The 20,103-nt window shown below is 37.5% G+C and overlaps 1 protein-coding gene across 1 annotated transcript in view; it reads left to right on the top strand.

Moving 5' to 3' along the window:
* The first annotated feature begins 974 nt into the window (after positions 1–974).
* MAN1A2 (mannosidase alpha class 1A member 2) overlaps positions 975–20,103 on the top strand; it is a 189,996-nt gene continuing 170,867 nt past the window's right edge. Inside the window, exon 1 of the mRNA XM_002924539.4 lies at positions 975–1,312. Within this exon, the coding sequence (XP_002924585.1) occupies positions 1,011–1,312 (302 nt within the window). The 5' untranslated portion in view covers positions 975–1,010. The remainder of the gene's footprint in view (positions 1,313–20,103) is intronic.

Below are 20,103 nucleotides of genomic sequence, written 5' to 3' on the forward strand. Positions count from 1 at the left end.
GGAATGAGCAGGCGCCTGCCCCGGGCTCTCGGACTGAGGGGCCGCGGCTCGGCTTCTTCCCACGCCGCGGAGCTGCGGGGGCCCGGTCACCGCGGTCGGGCGCGGCGGGGTCAGCGGCGGCCTCGTCCGGGGAGCAGGCGCCGGGGTTAACTTCGGCGGCGGCGGCGAGCGGGAGGAGGAGCCGGGCGGGGGCGGCCTCCGCGCCTCCCCTCCCCCCGCACACGCCGGGGCTTCTCAGTGGCCGCCCGAGGAGGAAGTTCCGCTCCTCGCCAGACCCGTGCGCTAGCAACAGCGGCGGCGGCGGCTGCCGCGAGGGCGCAGGCATTTGGAGAGCGAATGCCCTTCGCGCCGGCCGTCGAGGGGGCAGCGGCGGAGCTCTCCCCGGAGCCTGGAGCCTGGGGGGCGGTGTCGGGAGGGGCGGGCGTGCGAGACCCTCTTCCCGCGACTTCGCCCGGCGCCGCCGCTTCGCCTTCTCGGCGAGGCGGGAGACCTCCCTCCTTCCCTGTTGGCCGACTTCCGAGGAGCCCCTTATTTTTCCACCACCGAGGTGAAGAGGTTCTGGAACCGAAGCATCAGAGGTAGTTAAGTGAACCTTCTGCAACTCCTCGGATCTGGTCAGTCTCCCCTTTAGGGCGGGAGACCATATTGGAGCATCTCACTGGGGTGCCAGAATGGAAGACCCCACCTTGCATCCTTTCTGCAGTGTTGCTTGCCTCATCTACTCTTAGGAATGAAGAGGAGACTTGTGGTAACTCGATGAGGTACTGAAAACCAAATGGCAGAGAAAATACCACAGGACACAAACTAGTGATCGTGTGGGGGCCACACACGTTTCTGAATGTAATTGGACGAGCGTGAAAGAGGTGCCCTATTAAAAAGCACAACAGTCCTTTAAGAGGAGCAATTTGAGTTTCTCCATTTTTTGCCAAGATTTTGGAGACTGTTCAATGTATTGTACATTTGATATAAGATGAGAACTTTATAAAATATTCTGTCCAAGAGCGTAAACGATGACTACCCCGGCCCTGCTGCCCTTATCTGGACGAAGGATACCACCTCTGAACCTGGGGCCGCCTTCCTTCCCACATCACAGGGCTACCTTGAGACTTTCCGAGAAGTTTATCCTCCTCCTTATTCTAAGTGCCTTCATCACCCTGTGTTTTGGGGCATTCTTCTTCCTTCCAGACTCTTCAAAACACAAACGCTTTGATCTGGGTTTGGAAGATGTGTTAATTCCTCATGTAGATGCCAGCAAAGGGGCTAAAAACCCTGGAGTCTTCCTGATCCATGGACCTGATGAACATAGACACAGGTTTGTTTATTTCAGAAGTTTTGGTATTAACATTTGGCAGAGCAAGGTATGGTTTATTGCATCAAATCTCCCTTAATTTTTTTTTTTTTTTTACCCAGAAGATGTAATTTTCTCTGAGTCCTTAGAGTTGTAGTTATTTCAAGACCGGTAGCATAAAACTGTGGACTGGAAAGGCTCCTAGAGCCCCATCTGAAGTGCAGCTCCTTTGTTTTATGTAGGAGAAACATTTGCGCTCAGAGGTGTTAGGTCTGATGTGAACAATTGGGAGGTAGGAAAATTTAAAGAAGTGGTCACATCGCTGCGCCTTTATTTATTACAATGTGTTGCATTCGTAGTGCCACCCTGTGAAATAGACCCATCGAATCCTGACAGTTTCTATGAGTTTGTTCTCTCCCAAAGGGCTCTTATTCTCTAGTTTGTAGTTAAAGATTAGTAGTGAATCTTAGCTTTTTAGGGACAAACTATGGGCAGAATATACCTGTCCTTTTTTAGCATACAAAAATACCCCGATTTCTGTTATTTTCAGGGAATCTTTTTTGGTGTTCCATATGGAAATCAGTTAAAAAGTATCATTGAATCTTACAGTCATTTACTTTGTGTCTTGTAGCAAGATTTGGTTATGTTTTTAAATTTTTTATTTATTTTTTTTAATATGTGGGTTGGAGTGTGTCAAGTAACTTTTGCAATTTGGTTGATGAAAGGGTTCACATGCTTTCAAATCACCAAATTTGAGGAGAGCTCTTGGGTGAGTGTAGCCAAATTAGGATAAAATACGAGCACTAGTGACTATCTCTTTAAATCATTTATGCAATTTGTGTCAAAAGAAGAGTTTGGGAAAGTAGTTTATTTTTCTCAAACCTACATTTTTTTTTGTTTGTTTTGACCTGCTTTCCTGTTAAAATAATTTTTGAGTATGTGAAAAAAACCCATACACTTGAATTCTGTTTTCAACTGACATTAGTTTTAACTTTTTATTAAGCATGAGGTTTTTGAAATAGCTTAGGTTCACATGTGAGGCTCAGTTAAATACTTGGGATAATGCAGTGTTGTAACGACAGCTGGTTTTTCCTTTTTCTCAATCTTGTTAATTCATTATTTGCTTCCTGATTCTTTGACTTTTGGCTGAACCTTATGGAGTAGTTACTTCTCAAATTGTTCCAGGCCTTTATTTTGTAACTAAATTTGGACTTTTTGCCATCATTTTCAACTTCTGTACTCTTTTGCATGAGTTTCATTTATTTTTTGCCCTTTGCTCTTGTAACTTTGAGAAAAATCTGATGTGATCTGTGAAATATGTTGCTGAAGAATTAACACTGAAAGTACTGTTTTCCTGGAGAAGCTTATTTCCCATGATTTTTATACAAACTGTGATAAATATTTGAAAGTAAAGGGTGTTAAGACTGGCTTCAGATTTCTTTGAGAGCCACACATTAACATTATTTAACTCTTATCGTTACATTAGTCTGTCATGTACTAAACAGTTTATATCTTAAGTGTGGCCTAAAGGTTAAAAAATATGCAGTATATGGGAACATTCTAGTTTAAAAACATTCATCAGAAAAATTCTCAGTTAAGTGTAGTTAAAATGTAAGATTTGGGAAAAAAAAGATTTTTGAGAATACAGGTATGTCCATCTTGTTTACATTTTGAAAAAGCCTACTTAGCTCTCTTAAACAAGATTTCTTAAATTTATATAACCTGTGAATGCATATGCTTTGTGTATTGTTACCCAAAATTGTTGGGTTCCTGAGTTGGGAGCTTTGGTTGGTTATTGAGTTCTAATAGTAAGGGATTGTGAGCCAGATCGTGAGTTTTGGATAGTAAGAACCCGGGTAGCAAATGATACATGTGAGAATTTATTCAAATCTACTTAGTTCCTAAATTTTGGAAAGCAAGGATTCAAATAGTAAGGGTTCAGATGAAGAGGGATCCCTGTATTACCTCTGTACATATTTCTGTGGTTATATCAGTTTATTTTTATATTTGCTGGTATGTTATCGGTTGTTGCTTATCATATCTGAAAGCACAGTCTGTAGCAATTTCTAACGTGGGCAATGAAATACATTTCAAAATAGAGGTCAAATACTAAGTTTAAAATATGAGACATAAAACATCAAGCTAATGTAGAAACATTAACTCATTTAAAAATCATTCAGAAAGATAATATTTTAACAGACCTAGTTGGTGCTAAAATCATACCTAGTTTGGGTGTGGTTAAAAAAATCTTGATTTGAAAAATACAGTTTGATAATTTATTTTGTGTGTATGTAGAAGGGTGCAGGGTAGAAGGATGAGGAACCTTACTTTAATGGATAAGTAATGGAAAATGAATCATGGTCATTATTTCTTATTCACAGTATTTAAGGGGTACTTGTTGAATTGACTTTTCTTTATTAATGAGTTAATTTAGTATTGTGGTTAGGTGCTTAAGTTCTGGAGTTTTGACTGCATGATTTATGCCCGAGTTTGTCACTGATTAGATGTATGATCTTGAAATTTTTAAGCTCTGCCTCAGCTGCTTCCTCTGGATGACATTGGCATTTACTTTACAGATTGTTGTAGTGAATGAGATGGTACATGGAAAGTGCTCAAATATTTCCTAGTATTCAGTAAGTGCTCAGTAAAGATTAGCAGTTGTTATTGGCGATTATAGTTTTAATTGAATTTTAATTTTGAGACTACTTTAAATACTGTACATGTTTCTGAAAAGTTGGGTACAGATTAATATTTTAAAAGTGTACCCGAACCTTGTCGAAAGGAACATTTTATAACCAAAGTAGTTAGCAACAAATGTGTGTTGCATGTCCTCTGTGTGTCAGGCCCTGCTTCAATGGAGCTTCCCTTCTAGGGGGATGGTGGGCGTTAAATAAATACATTTATTTTCAAAGTGTGATAAGTGTTACGAAGCTGTACTCAGTGCTCTCAGAACACATAATGGCATGATTCGTCCTGTGGATTGGGGTTGTGGGAGGGGGGCAGGCAGTGGGAATGGGGAAGGTTTCATTGAGGAAGCAATGAATGGCTCAGAGACTTAGAACAAGTAGATCTGTAAGTGAAGTAGAGATGTTGGAAAAAAGTGGTCAAAGCAGAGGATACCACATGTGCAAGAACCCTAAGAAAAAAGCCTGACATCATTGAGGATCTGAGAAATGTTCAGTGTGGCTGGTGTAGAGATTTAGCAGTGTGGGGCTCGGCGAAGAGACGACAAGAGGGGTCAGATTTGGCCTCCTTGTTCAAAAGTATGAATTGCGAGCCTTCACATATCAGGAGATTTCACATGAAAGTCTGGATTTCTGATTTCTCTTGAAAGAATTGGAGGATCTGGCAACACCCAAATCTGTATTTTCAGGTGGCAGCCCTGAGCTGGATCTGGGCAGCAGCTACTCCCTCTAGAGGGGCATGCGCTCTTCATTTTCTGCCACTCAGCTAAGCTGCCAGAGAAGTAAATCTAATGAATCAGCGTTTCACCTGGTTGTTGTTGAGCTGGAAATCCCTGGGCAGGATCCTGGAGGGTCTGTAGTCAAGTATTTTGGTCTTTATCCTGAGTACTATGGAAAGTCAGTGAAGTGTTTTCATTAAAGCAAGACAATGACATAATCATTTTTTAAACATTTAAATAATCACTATGGTTGCATTGTAAACACTGGATTGGAGAGGAGCAGGAGGAAATGGGAAATTAGGAGAGTCTAGGTCACAGAAGAGATTGGCTTAGACCACCGTGGTGATAATGGAGAAGGAGAGAAATTAGTGGAGAAGAATAGTTGATTCAAGAGTTGTTAATGTGGTGTTTCATGAAATCGATAGTTGATCGAATATGGGGGCTAAGGTAGGAAGAGGAGGGAGTCCAGGATAACTCCCAGTTTCTGGGTGATATGGCTATGGATTACTGAGAAATATATATCATACGGAATTAATATTTTAATTTATATAATTGATACTACATGAATTTAAGATAAAGTATTTTCATGAAAAACCTGTATGTTCCCTTCTTTTAGGTGGTTCACAAATAATCCATAGTTTTCAGATGGTAATAGTGTAAAGTGCATGGTTTGATGTTGATGACAGTCATTTTTAGCATCTGTGATTTCAAGGTAACCAAAACAGGTATTGGTCATAAAACACATGAATGTTGTTATAAATGTACACTGATATACATAAAGTATCACGTTCACAATTTGTGTACGTAACAGACCTATCTAGTTGAAATATTTCTTACTAATTTCTTTCATTTTTGAAACTGACATTTGTTTTATATAATGGCATTGCATAAATGGACTTTGTGGTTTTGTTTTTTAAACATTTATTTGAATTGCCAATAAGTTTCATCCTCTAGTCAGGATTTTGTTAGTTTAAGTTGAATACTTGAAGATATGTTAACTTCTGATAGTTTCCTCAAACAGAAAGAACAGGCTTTGGAGTTAGAAGGACCTGAAGTTGCGTCTTGGTTTTACTAACTAGCTGTGGGACACTGTACTAGAGGTAGTCACTGTAACCCTGTGCTGGCCAATGTGTTAGTCACTAATGACACGTCACTTTTGAACTTGAAATGTGTCTAGTCCAGATTGCAGTGTGCGTTTTCAAGATTTTCATGTCATGATTTGCATTTTTTGCTTGATTCAGTTTTGCTTTTTATTGCAAGAGTAGAGATTTTAAATCTCACTACTGTCATTTTAATTTTAATATCCTTCCTTATCATCTCTCTTCCATGCCTTTTCCCCCCTTATCCTGTTTTTAGGGCATTCTGCTTGTGTTTTGGGGAGCCACATCATTTTATCCTCTTATGTATGCTGGGCTTTCCCTTGTAATGTATTTACCCTCTTTGGCTCATGGTTATTTTTCCCACTTCCCTTTACTCAGATGTGAATAAAGTAATGTCTGGTTGTACTTGATATATGTCAACAGTCTGATGTAGATGCCTTGATTGTATGTGTATATATGTATATAGATTTTGTTTACTTTTGTTGAGTGAATACCCTTTCCATTTCTGTAGTTGGAGAGCAAGTTGATCTGTGTACCTCTCGGTGTAATTTCCTCGGCTCTGCTGTGATAGTAGCATCTTTAGTCCTCTCAGCTGTTTTGGTGCTAGAGTACATTTTTATGTGATTCCTAAATTCAGAGTACAGTTGGCTGCATGGACAGCTACTGAGATTCTTCTTGTCTTGTCCATTACCACTTAGAAAACAGTTTTTCATTCTGTTTCCCACGCACTTCCCCCATCCTCCAGGAGTTGCTCTCCTGGAGAGCAACTGAACCTGACTAGTTAGATGATAAGGTAAGAATGGGGAAGAGATGGTGGGGAAAGGCAAGTTGAACAGTGAGTGCTCAGACTGTATGGAGGTCTCTGTCCCATTTTCCTATTGGGACAGACCCTTGGTCTCTGAGATCAGTTATTATTGGAGTAGATGTAAGGCTTGATTCCGTACAATCTAAGTATGGTTATTAGTAAAGAATTCTTCCAAATTGTGACATGATGGCTCTTATTTCTTTGATAGTCTGAGTTTTCATCATTTTCTGCATCTTTGGTAAGTATTGGTAGTGATTTGGAAGAGGCTGTATTTGGTACTGCCTACCAGATGACATTTGGTATATTCTTATTTAAAGTCGAATTTTGATCCTAGGCCAAGTGACAGTGACCTTGCTTTTATTGGTTCAGCATTATCAAATCACTGAATATATCAGTATATTTTTAATTCTTCTCAGAAATGAATAAAGTATTAGAATGGTATGGTTAAAATGCAGAATGCCAAGGTATAAGTTCTGATTTTCATGTTGGTCAGTTAGTGTTGGAAATTCCGGGAGTTGGTGCTCCAGAAGTTGAATGTTAATATATTAACAGTATTTATTGGATCAAGTTAAATGTTTTAAGGAAATCAAATTTGTTCAAGCATTAGTTTGTTTATTTACTTTAAGAGCTATAATAGCCTTTCCAAAATTTCTCTTGGGTTTTATAAGTGTTCTAGGGCTTTGAAATGTTTCTGTACTCTTATTAATATTTTTGGATTTTCTTATTTTAAAGGACCAAACAATCTAAGAATATTACTTCTGAATTATTAACATTGTCTTATGTAGGTTATGTAGTCTCTGTGACATTTAGTTTGAAATTAGCTTTTATTTTTTATCAGCATTATTTATTGTAATTCTATGCTTTAGTTACTTGGAGTGATTTGCATTTAATCTTATTTCCTTATAGTGTTTTCTGATCTGCAAGGTTCTGTTAATATTAATTTATCCATTACAGCTGATATTGCCCAAATCCACTTAAGGGTTTATTCCCTTACCTCCCCTGTCTGTAGGTAGTGTTTTTCCCATGTACTTTATCTTTCTCATGTATGTCTGTGATTGCATATTTACAGTCTGTTTGCTTACTTCTCTGTCTCTCCTAAAAAGAGCATGGGCTCCTCGAGGGCAAATAACTGTCTTTAATTTATCTTTATATGTCCAGTGCTTGAAGAACATTTGGCCCTTAATAAAAGTGTATACCTGTTGAATAAATGATGTGTATGGCAAGGTGGCAATTTCCCTAAGAGAAGGTGTAAACAAAACACAAGGAGGGGCGCCTGGGTGGCACAGCGGTTAAGCGTCTGCCTTGGGCTCAGGGCGTGGTCCTGTTGTTACGGGATCGAGCCCCACATCAGGCTCCTCCGCTATGAGCCTGCTTCTTCCTCTCCCACTCCCCCTGCTTGTGTTCCCTCTCTCACTGGCTGTCTCTATCTCTGTCAAATAAATAAATAAAATCTTTCAAAAAAAAAAAAAACACGAGGTATTGAGAGGTAAGATGCAAAAGTAGGAGGAATGTTGTCTTCCAGTGAAAAGCATAAAGTCTTTAATAAAGGCCCTTTATAAAAAATAATTTAAAAAATTAGGGAATAATTCCTGTTGGCCCTATCTACAACACACTTATTGCTATAAATGTATCTAAGTTTTTTTGCATGCCCCCACATTGAATTTCTCCTTCTTTAGGAATAAAGGAAGAAAACAATGGAGAGCATGTGATAAATGTTTTCATACATTTAAGCTTTAGTCTTTATGTCAGACCTGTAAGTTAGGCATTACTAACCTGATTTTTACGAATAAAGCTATAAAATTAGATCATGCTGAAAGTTGGCACCTGAGAAATTAAACATCTCCAGTAGTGCCCCCACATCCGCAGTTCCACTTTCTTGGTTCATTTACCTGGGGTCAGCTGCACTCTGGAAGCAGATGACCCTCCTTCTGACGTGTGAGGTCAGTAGCAGCCTAATACTAGGTCACGACGTCTACGTTCACCTCATCACATAGGCATTTGTCATCACAGTCATCATCATAAGAAGGGGGAGTACAGTAAAATAAGGTATTTTAAGAGAGGGAGGGAGACCACATTCACGCAATGTTTATTAATTGTTCTATTTTATTATGAGTTATCTCTTACTATTCCTCATTTATAAATTAAACTTTATCATAGTTATGTATAGGAAAATATGGTGAATATAGAGGGTTTGTTACTATCTGTGGTTTCAGGCATCCTTTAGGGGTCTTGGAACTTATCCCCTACAGAGAAGGAGGACTTTTTTTGAAATCAGTAGTACACGGTAAATGTTAATTAACTGGGCAAATGTTTTGTTTACTGTTGTTTGAAAATTATTTAAAAAATTAGCTTATGGTTTGGGGCTGATGCTACATACTAATTGGCCAGGACAATCATTTGCTGTTTTTATTTTCCGTAATTGTGCAAATTCTGTCAGAAAAGTTTATTTTGATTGCCATTGAACCTTTGCTGGAACTTTTTCCTTTTAGAACATGGCTATAAGAAGAATGCACTGGAGATTTATTTACAGATTAGGTTTTAGGATTTATTTTAAGAAAAGTCTCCTTCAGAGGGCATTCATTTCAATGGTCTGTCTTGGAATTTTATGTAGTCCAGAAGGAAGACATCATTGTATATTTAAAAGAACAGCAGGCTCAGTGTTAAGAGATAGGGGCTCTAGTTTCAGCGTTGTCCTTACTTGCTGGAGTATATTTAAATAAGCTGCTTCACTTCCCTGTGCCTTATTTATGAAATGAGGGAATTGATTGAATCTTTAAAGATTCCTTCCAACTCATACATGTGAAATACTAATAATTTCATGAAGTAGGGAACTGAAGAATGTGCAGTAATTTACTTTAAGATATTACAAATACTGTGAAAACAAAATGTGTTCCAAATAGGAATTAGCAGTGTCATTTTTATATATAAAAATAAAGGTTAAAAACCATTTCATATGTGACTGTAATTGACTTCTATAATATTACGATTATTTAATGAAATTTGTACCAATTTAAAAAGTGTCAGTGAATGAAATACTGTTTTATATTCTTTGAAAGTATAATTTATTGAACATTTTTTTGGAACATTTTATGTGCTGGCCCGAGTGAAGGTAATAGGTATATTGACAAAAGTATTTTCAGGTGTCATTTTTAAGCTCAGTTAACAATTCCATCTCTTAATTTGCTGTCTAAGTCTTTAGGATAGATGCTGTGGAAAGCAATGAGTCCCTGAGTAATTCAGGCTGCAGATCTTACTACTCTTGATGCAAATTTTCTTTGATTTCCTAACCCTAACATTGAGAGATGCCGTTGAAAGTGTCTGTTTTTTTAATTCCCCATACCTTAACAAGAACTTTAGGGACAAGTTATATAATGAGTTAAACAAAAGGATACGAAGTTGTCTGGAGACTACGAAGAACAAAGTGTATATTGTTTTTCCTTTTACATTTTTGACATTTACGTATTTATAAAATCGACTTCTATCACGCAGATCTCTTAGCCTCTCCTTTGTGATAATGATGTTACCATTAAAGAATATTGGTCACATTCATTTATTCAGCAAGTGTTTTTGAGTATTTATTATGTGCTGAGCATTATACTAAGTATGGGGATTATAGAAGATTAATTTTGACTTGGACACTACTGAAAAATTTAAATCTTAGATTCAGATATTAACATCATTTTTAAATGTTAACCATATTTGGAGTCAGATTCTATGGGTCTTAGAGATATCGTCTCACCTAAATGAAGCTTGGTGTATGCATTTCGGTCATTGGCATTTTTTGAGGGTTCAGGTAGGTTGTTGTCTTATCTTTCCTCCTTTTTTTTTTCTAATGCATTTATGTCATTTATTTATGCATTTCTGGAATACAGACTGTGTTATCTGGAAGTAAGGTGCAATGTTCTATAGCTTTTTCAGTCAGCAGTTAGACTCTGGCATCTGAAAAAAATATGCCCACCAATTAAGATCTGGCATGACTGTATGTATTTATGTATCCGAAACTCTGTAGATAGCTATATTATGGTTATTTTTGTAAGTTTATTTATAAAGCTATATGTGCATACATGACCTCTTAAATTACTTGGCAGTAAGGTGGCATCTAATACAAGGTTTATATCTGTTTGGTATGTATCTATTATGCATATAATAATAAATGTGAATAATTTTTCTGTTAATTAACGATCACATCAGTAAACATTTACCTTTTCATGACCTGGATTTTTCCCTGTACTGAACAAGTAGAGTACTTAAAAAGATTGGTGATACCTCGAGTGCAGTGAACATTGAGTGACTGGCTCCTCTTGCACTTAGACTGTTTGTAGGTCTAAATTAATAGAATATTTGTGAAGAACAATTTGGTAGTATCAGCTAATTTAAAGTGCATATTCTTTGATTCAGCACTTCTTCTAAGAATTTATTCTTGGGAAAGCGTGACATCACTGCACCAAGAAATGTTCAGGAATATCTTCTGAAACTATAACATGACATATTTAAATGATCTAAATGTCTGTCAACAGGGGATTACTTAAATAAATGATAATATATCCCAGTATGTGCTTAGTTGTTTTTTTTTTTTTTTAACCCCCCCCCAATGGATCTTTCTGGTTATTCCCCAAAGCACTACACTGTTTTAATTTCATAGTTTTATAATAGTATGTTTTGATATCTGGTATAAGTTCTCTGTATCAATTATTTTTTAAAAGAGTTATATGCATACATAAAAGTCTTAATATTAATGTAACTGTAGCTGCTATTTAAAATGTTAACATTTTCCTATTTTAGCTGAAAATTACTCTTCTTGAGGCAAACCTCTAGCCTGAGTTTGACATTGTCTTTCTCAAGTGTATGATTTTATACTTTTATAACATATATGATAAAATTATCTATATAAATATAAATGCATAATTACACACTGTTTTGCATGTTCTTAAGCATATATATCATTCTGCAAGTTCTTCTTTTTGCTCAACATTTTCTTAACAATTTATGTATGTTGATAATTGGGCTGTGGTTCAATTATTTTATTCACTTGGTCCATTTTATGACTTATAGTCCATTTTTTCTCCATGGTAAAAACTTAATAATAGAACTACTGAGTTGTAAAGTTGGTGTATCGTTGACTCAAAATGTTTTTGCTAAATTGTCTGTAGAATGGTTATACCAATTTACACTCCTACCTGCATCTTCATATATCATGGTATTGTTAGACTTTAAACATCTTTACTGATCTGATGCCAATTTTAGTTTTTATTTCCCTGATTACTAGTGAGGTGGATTTTTTTTTTTTAACATTGGTTGTTTGGGTTTCCTAGTCTTTGAGTTGCTTGTTCACATTTTTTGTCAATTTTTCTTTTGGGTTTTTCTCCTTTTTCTTATTTGTATGAATTATTTATACATTCTGACTGAATTCTTTGTTATATGCATTACACATATCTTCTTGAAATGGATGCTTTATTTTATTTTTTATTTTTTTGAAGATTTTATTTATTCATTTGACAGAAATAGAGACAGCCAGCAAGAGAGGGAACACAAGCAGGGGGAGTGGGAGAGGAAGAAGCAGGCTTCCAGCAGAGGAGCCTGATGTGGGGCTCGATCCCAGAACACCTGGATCACGCCCTGAGCTGAAGGCAGATGCTTAACAACTGAGCCACCCAGACGCCCCAGATGCTTTATTTTTATACTTCTTTTATGTTTTCTTTAATGTTACAGAAGTTTAAAATTTTAATGTAATTGAAATTGTTAATATTTTTCTTCATGGTATTACTTTTTGAATATTGCTTAGGGAATGCTTTAAACCCTGAAATTATAGTGACCTGTATTTTCAATTCTGGCAGTTTTAAAGTTTTGTTTTTCACATCTAGGGATTTAAGCTACTACTTGGTTTTGATTTTTGTGTGTGATGAGGTAGGGATTGAGTTTATATTTTTTTGTACAGGTGTCCAGTTTTCCCTGTGCTACTTATTGGAGAATCTGTCTTTTCCCATAGATTTATATTGCTGTTTTTTTCCATAAAACAATTTTTCATAATTTCCTAGGTTTGTTTCTGGGCTCTGTGTCCTTCTGTGTATTTCTTTTGGATTAGCGTGGTGTGCTGTTTTAGTAAGTGTAATAATGAGTGTAGCTTTGCATAAGACTTGATATCAGGTAATGCTATGGGCCAAATGCTTGTGTCCTCCCCAAAGTAACATGTTGAAATCCTGATTTTCAATGAGATGGTATGAGGAGGGTGGAACCTTTGGAAGGTAATTAGGTTACGAATGTGAAACCCTCATGAATGGTATTAGTGCCCTTATAAAAACACGTGAGAGAGCTTGCTTTCTCTCTCTGCTCATTCCACCATGCGAGGAGTAGGCAGTCTGCAACCTGGAAGAGGGTTCTCACCAGAACCTGACATACTGGCGTCCTGATCATGGACTCCAGCCTCTGGAACTATGAGAAATACATTTTTGTTGTTCATAAGCCTCTCACTCTATGATACTTTATTATGGCCGCACAAAGAGAGTTAGGGTGGGTTTTACCTTGTTTGTTAAAATTGTGTTTGCCCTTTTTTGGTCTAAGCTCCTCCGTAAGTATTTATTTCTTCAATCAAGGTAAATTTTATATAAGATAAAAATCAGTCATCTTAAAAATGAACAATTTAGTGGCATTTAATACATTCACGGTGTTGTGCAATCACCACCTCTGTCTGGTTCCAAAACATTTTCATACCCTAAAAGGAAGCTCCATACCCATTAAGCAGTTACTCCCCGCTCACTCTCCCCACCAGCCCCTGGCAAACTGCCAGTCTGCTTTCTGTCTCTCAGGATTTACCTGTTCTGATAAGTGTTATGACCCATGTGCTATATATTTAACATAAATGGAATTGTGCTATGTAAGACATTTTGTGTCTGGCTTTTTTCACTTACTGTAATGTTTTTGAGACTAATTCATGTTGTAGCATGTGTCAGTACTTCATTCCTTTTTATGGCTGAGTGATACTCCATTGTTTGTATAGACAATTTACAATTTGTTTATGCATTCCTCTGGTGATGGGCAGTTGGACTGTTTCCACCTTTTTGCTCTTGTGAATAGTGTAGCTGTGAACACATGTGTACATGTGTTTGAGTACCTGTCTTTAATTCTCTTGGGTATATCCCAAGGAGTGGAATTTCTAGGTCATATGGTAATCCTATGTTTAACTTTTTGAGGAACTGTCAAACTGTTTTCCATGGCAGCTGAATTATTGTACCTTCCCATTAGCAACTTCTGAAGGTTCCAGTTTCTCCACATCCATGTCAACATTTAAAAGAAAATTAAATCCATCCTAGTGTGTGTGAAGTGGTATCTCATTGTAGTTTTCATTTGCATTTCACTCATGGTTACTGATATTGAACGTCTTTTCATGTGCTTATTGGCCATCGTGTATCTTTTTTAGAGAAATGTCCACCCAAGTACTTTGCCCGTTTAAAAAAAATTGGGTGGTTTGTCCTTTTGTTATTGAGTGGTAAGACATATTTATATCTTCTTTATACTGGATCCTTATCACATTGATGGTTTGTGAGTATTTTCGCCCTTTCTGTAGATTATCTTTCACTTTCTTGAAAATGTTCTTTCATGTAAATAGTTTTTAATTTTGATGAAGCCCAGTTTATTTTCTTTTGTTGCTTATGATTTTGGTATCATATTTAAGAATTTATTACCAAACTGAGGCCACGAAGATTTACTGTTGTTTTCTTAAGACTTTTATGATATTAACTTTTATATTTAGGTTGCGGATCCATCTTGACTTTTGGTGTATGGTGTGAGAAAGGGGTCCAACTTCATTATTTTGCATGTGGCTCTTAGTTGTTTCTGCACCATTTGTTGAAGAAACTCCCCCCCTCCCCCCATTGAATAGTATTGGCACCCTTTTTGAGAATCAATTGGGTGTACTAGTATGAGTCTATTTCTGGACACTCAGTTCTGTTCCTTTCATCTATATATGTTTGTCTTATGCCAGTACCACACTGGTTTTTTTTTTTTAATTACATAGCTTATACCCATTTAGTTCCACATTATCATAAAAAGTAAATCATTATTATCTAATATACAAAAAAATAAAATAACGGACCTTGTGTTGGCATCAGTCATAGGTATAAAAGGCCATTTGGTCTGAGCTTAATAGGACTTAAAGTACTCTAAAAATGTACATACGTTTTAGAGAGAATGGGGATGAGGGAAAAAGAGGGAGAGCAATCAGGAAGAATCAGAGATGCAGACAGAAGAAGAGACATTATTTTAAATAGGTATCTCATGATTCTGCACCACTGGATTTGCACACACCTCACATGCAAGAGAATATAATGCAGTATAATCTGAAAATGCATTCAGAGATAGGAATTCATGACCTAGAATAATACCACACTGTTTTGGTTACTGAACCTTTGTAGCAAGTTTTGAAATTGGGAATGTGAGAGCTCCAAACATTGTTATTCTTTTTCAGAATTGTTTTAACTATTTGGAGCCACTTGTAATTCCTTATGAATTTGAGGATCTGCTTTTCAGTTTTCAACAGCAAAAACAGCTGTTGGAATTTTGATAGGGATTTTGTTGAATCTGTAGATTGGTTTGGGCAGTCTTATCTAACAATATTAAGTCTTCCAATCCATGACCATAATGTATCTTTCCATCATTTACGTCGTCTTCAGTTTCTTTCAGCAGTGTTTGTAGTTTTCGGTGTACAAGTATTTCACCTCTTTAGTTAAATTTATTCCTAAGCATTTAATTCTTTTGTATGCTATTATGAATGGAATTGTTTTTTTAATTTCTTTTTTTTGGATTTTTCATTTGTGATATATAGAAACATAACTGACTTTTGTGTGTTGCGGTTGTGCTCTCAATTTTACCGACTTTATTTGTTATTTCCAGTAGTCATTTTGTGGATTCTGGGGGGATTTTCTGTATATATAGGATCTTGTCATCCGTGAATAGAGATAGTTTTACTTTTGCCTTTCCAACTTGGATGCCTTTGATTTTTTTTTTCTTGCCTAATTGCTCCGGCTAGAACTTTATGGTATAATATTGAATAGCAGTGGTGAAAGTGGGCGTCTTTGCCTTATTCCTGATCTTGGGGGGAAAGCTTTTAGTCTTTCACCACTGAGTATGATGTTAGTTGTGAGGTTTTCATAAGTGCCCTTTATCATGTTGAGGGAAGTTTCTTTATATTCTTAGTTTGCTGTATGTTTATCATGAAAGGGTGTTGGATTTTTTGTCAAATGCTTTTTCTGCATCAGTTGAGTTGCTCATGTATTTTATTCCCTTTGTTCCATAAGTGTGTTGTATTACATTTTATGATTTTCTTGTGTTGAACCACGTTTTCATTTCTGGGATAAAATCTGCTTGCTCATAGTATGTAAAATCTTTTTAATATGCTGTTAGGATTAGTTTGCTAGTATTTTGTTGAGGATATTTGTATCTATATTTCTAAAGGGTATTGATCTGTAGTTTTCTTGTGGTATCTTTGTCTGGCTTTGATATCAGGGTCATGTTGGCTTCATGGAATGAGTTAAGAAGTGTTCTTGCCTCTTCTATTTTTTTGGAAGAGTTTGAGGAGGATTGGTGTTAATTCTTTAAAAATGGTAGAATTCACTTGTGAAACCTTCTGGTCCTGGACGTTTCTTTGTTTGGAGGTTTTTGGTTCCTGATTCAAGATCCTTACCTGTTACAGGTCTGTTTAGATTTTCTGTTTTTGCTTGAGTCACTTTTTGTAGTTTGTGTGTTTCTAGGAATGTGTCCAGTTATCTAAGTTTTCTAACTTGGTTGTGTACACTTGTTTATAGTACTGTCTTTTAATCTTTTTTATTTCTGTAAGGTCGGCAGTAATGTCTCCATTTTTATTTCTGATTTTAGTTATTTACATCATCTCTGTTCTAGCTGTTGTTGAAAGTGGAGTACAGAAGTCTCCAGCTATTATTGTAAAATTGCCTGTTTCTTCCTTCAGTCTTATTCATGCTTGCTTCATATATTTTGGGGTTCTGTTGTTTGGTGTTTATAATTATTACTATATGTTTATAATTGTTACATATTCTTGATGAATTGATATCCATAAGTATTTTAGAATTAGGTTGTCAAGATCCCATCCTCTTGCTTTCCAGTCTCCCTTAGTACTGCTTATTGGTTGAACCTAGTAGGAAGCCCGTTGATAAAAGAGATAATTTGCAGTCTAAGCCCCAGCATCATGAAGGAAAGTGTAGAAGAGTAGATTTGGAATTGAAGATTTGGGTTTAGTCACTGTTGCTATCTGCCTTCCTTGTTTTTAGTGTATGGACTTTTAAAAAAATATTTATAAAGATTTTATTTTTATTATTTATTTGAGAGAGAGAGCATGAGCAGGGAGAGGGAGAAACAGTTCCTCCTGGGCAGGGAGCCTGATGCAGCGCTTGATCCCAGGACCGACCCTGAGAGGAGAACCTGAGCTGAGGGCAGACGCCTAACTGACTGAGCCACCCAGGCACCCCTTTTAGTGTATGGACTATAATTAGGTCTAGATGAGGAGTGAGTGGAGCAGTCTATGAGGGTCCTCTTTTTTTGTAGACTTGGAGTTGAATAGCCATTTCACCTTAGGCAAAATGGATCCCTTTTGGGATGGGCCTTTTCTCTGGAGAGCCTTGTGGTCTCCCTCAGGTGATGGTTTTGAACTGGGCAGGTGATCAGGAGGACCTCGTCACAGGAGTGACTGAGGCAGGCCCTTTTAGTGTATGCTAGAAGTTATAGCAGTTGGCAACTCAGGCATGTGAATGGCTTTGCAGAAAGGCAGGCTATGTAGGTTAGTGCTTTGCCAAGTCTCAGGTCTCTTCCCAGATCCCTGATAGTGCTTTCTATATCAGTGAGTAATAGTAACTAGTAATTATGGGTTGGTTGACTGCTTTCCTGCTTTCCAGCTTGTTCTCATTTATACCATATTCAGAATAACTTGGGAGTTTTAAGCATTAGGTGGAACTCCTCTGTTTTTCAGTGGTGGTGGTAGGTCAGAATTTTTCATTCTACAGTGGTTGGAATTGCCTTAGCAACAATTTGAGAGTTAGTGAGTCAAAGGCATGAGCTTAGGTCACAGTCCCAGAATATCTCTTCAGTCTGCATTAAAAAAATTAGAGTAGAGGAATTTTGGATACAAACAGTGGAAACCAAGTATAATGCATGTTTCAAAAGGTATTTATTGGAAGGATATTGGTTGGCTTTCAGAATTGGTATAAAGGCTTGAGAACTAGTTTTAGAAAATAGGCATTGAAGGAAGCTAGGTATGCAGAACCCTAGTGAGGGTTAAGAAACAGTGTACCACTGTTGGTGCTGCTGATCATTGAGCACTGGTTATGGCTTTGCTACCTTTGACCCTGGATCCACTTCCTGAGTTATTTCTAAAATTGAGTCCTTGTTTCTTTATGTCACTTACGTCAGCTCTGAGTCCCAGCCAGAGCATCTGATTGTCTAAGTGTGGGTAATAGGCTCTTGTCTTGTTAGAGGATAGAAAGACAAACTATTTTGAACCTTCTGGCTTCTATAGGGAGAAAAGGGATTCTGTGTCCAGTATAGTGGTGAATTCCTCAATTTAGATAAGGGATTACATATTAACATCTTAAGAAACATAAAGTAAATTGAAAACTAAGTTTTATTACAGTGACTTGTATTATAGTTGGGGATGAAATTCTTACTTGTGCTGTGCTATTTAGAAATGTAGATATAAACAATCTTTCTAGACTCTGCCCTTTCAGTACTTTCTGTGCAGTGGTTTAAACAAGGGCCAGTATTCTCCCCTTAGAGGGTTGGAAACATGGGGTCATTTTTTGCTTGTCACACCGATTAGAAGGGTAGCATTATTGGCATTTAGTGGATGGGGACCAGGAATCCTCACCACTGCAGTGCCCTGGTATTCTGCACAACAAAGAATTGAATTATCTTGCCCCAAATGCCCATAGTGCATTTGAGAAACACTGGATTATATGGATCATCTTAATGAAGGGCTGCAAATTATTACTGGCCTCTTTTACTTCACTGTCTGCACCCTCTACTTTGAGCTTTATTTTTTACTTCCTTGCTTTGCTTCTTGGTACTTTCTCTAGTTCAGGGACTTTATTCCTTTTCAAGCCAAAAAAATAAAAAAATCTTCAACACCACATATAAAGATTACCTCAAAGTGGATCAAAGACCTAGTGTAAGAGCTAAAACTATGAATCTCTTAGAAGAAAACTTAGGGGAAAAGCTTCATGACGCAGGATTTGGCATTGATTTCTTGGATAGGACACCAAAAACACAGGCCACAGAGAAAGAAAATAGGTAAGTTGGACTTCATTAAAATTAAAAACTTTTAGGGGCTCCTGGCTGGTTCAGTTGGTGGAGTGTGTGACTCTTGATCTTGGGGTCGTGAGTTCAAGCCTCACAATGAGTGTAGAGATCACGTAATAAAATCTTAAAAAACTAAAAACTGGGTTATAATTAGTTTGTGGATTTCAAGGCTTGGAGCTGAGGATAGGGGGGTGTCTAAGTGCATGTGGGGTGCCATAACAAAATACCGTAGCGGATGGCTTAAATAACAAATTTATTTCTCATAGTTCTAGAGGCTAGAGAGTCCAAGATCAAGGTCCAGTACGATTTGGTTTCAGGTGAAGACTCTTTTCCTGGTTTGCAGGTGGCTGCCTCCTTGCTGTGTCCTCACATGACCTTTTGTGCTTAGGGTAGGGCTGGAAGGGTTAGTAGAGGAGAAAAGAGAGAGATTTCTCTCTCTCCTTATAAGGCCTCTAATCCCATGATGAGGGCCTCACCCTTATGCAGTCTAAACCTTGATTACTTCCCAAACGCCCCCGTCTCCAAATACTATCATGTTCAGGGTTAGTTTCAACATACAAGTTTTTAGGACAAACATTCAGTCTATGTGAATTTTTAGAGACACATTCATTTCTAAGAGATAGTATCTTTGGGAGAAACCAAATAAACTTAGACCACATAAACAAGTTGTCAGTTTGAAGAGGCTAGGTGGAGAAGGGGAGGAATGAGCCAAGAGAAAAATTAGAGAAACAAGAAGAAAAGGAAGGTTCAAAACTAGAAAATGGGAAGGCAGAGCTTACCAGGAACGAAGAGAGGTGGCTACAGCATTTGTTCCTGAATCTTATGTTTCAGGTGTAGGCAGGGGGTACTTGGTAAAGATGCTTAGGGTGAAAATAGCAGCTTTGGGCCAGGGGCTGCACTAAACTCTGAATGGATAATGTTTCACTCCACAGGAAAATAATGAGTAATTTAACAAAACCTTTTCAAAAAGAGCATTTATTTATTTATTTATTTAAAAGATTTTATTTATTTATTAGAGAGAGAGAGACAGCCAGCGAGAGAGGGAACACAAGCAGGGGGAGTGGGAGAGGAAGAAGCAGGCTCCCAGCGAGGAGCCTGATGTGGGGCTCGATCCCAGAATGCCAGGATCACGCCCTGAGCCGAAGGCAGACGCTTAACGACTGAGCCATGCAGGTGCCCCTCAAAAAGAACATTTAGAGTAAACTCTCTT

This window comes from Ailuropoda melanoleuca, chromosome 2 (assembly GCF_002007445.2).
Source record: "Ailuropoda melanoleuca isolate Jingjing chromosome 2, ASM200744v2, whole genome shotgun sequence".
In the NCBI taxonomy this organism is placed as follows: domain Eukaryota; kingdom Metazoa; phylum Chordata; class Mammalia; order Carnivora; family Ursidae; genus Ailuropoda; species Ailuropoda melanoleuca.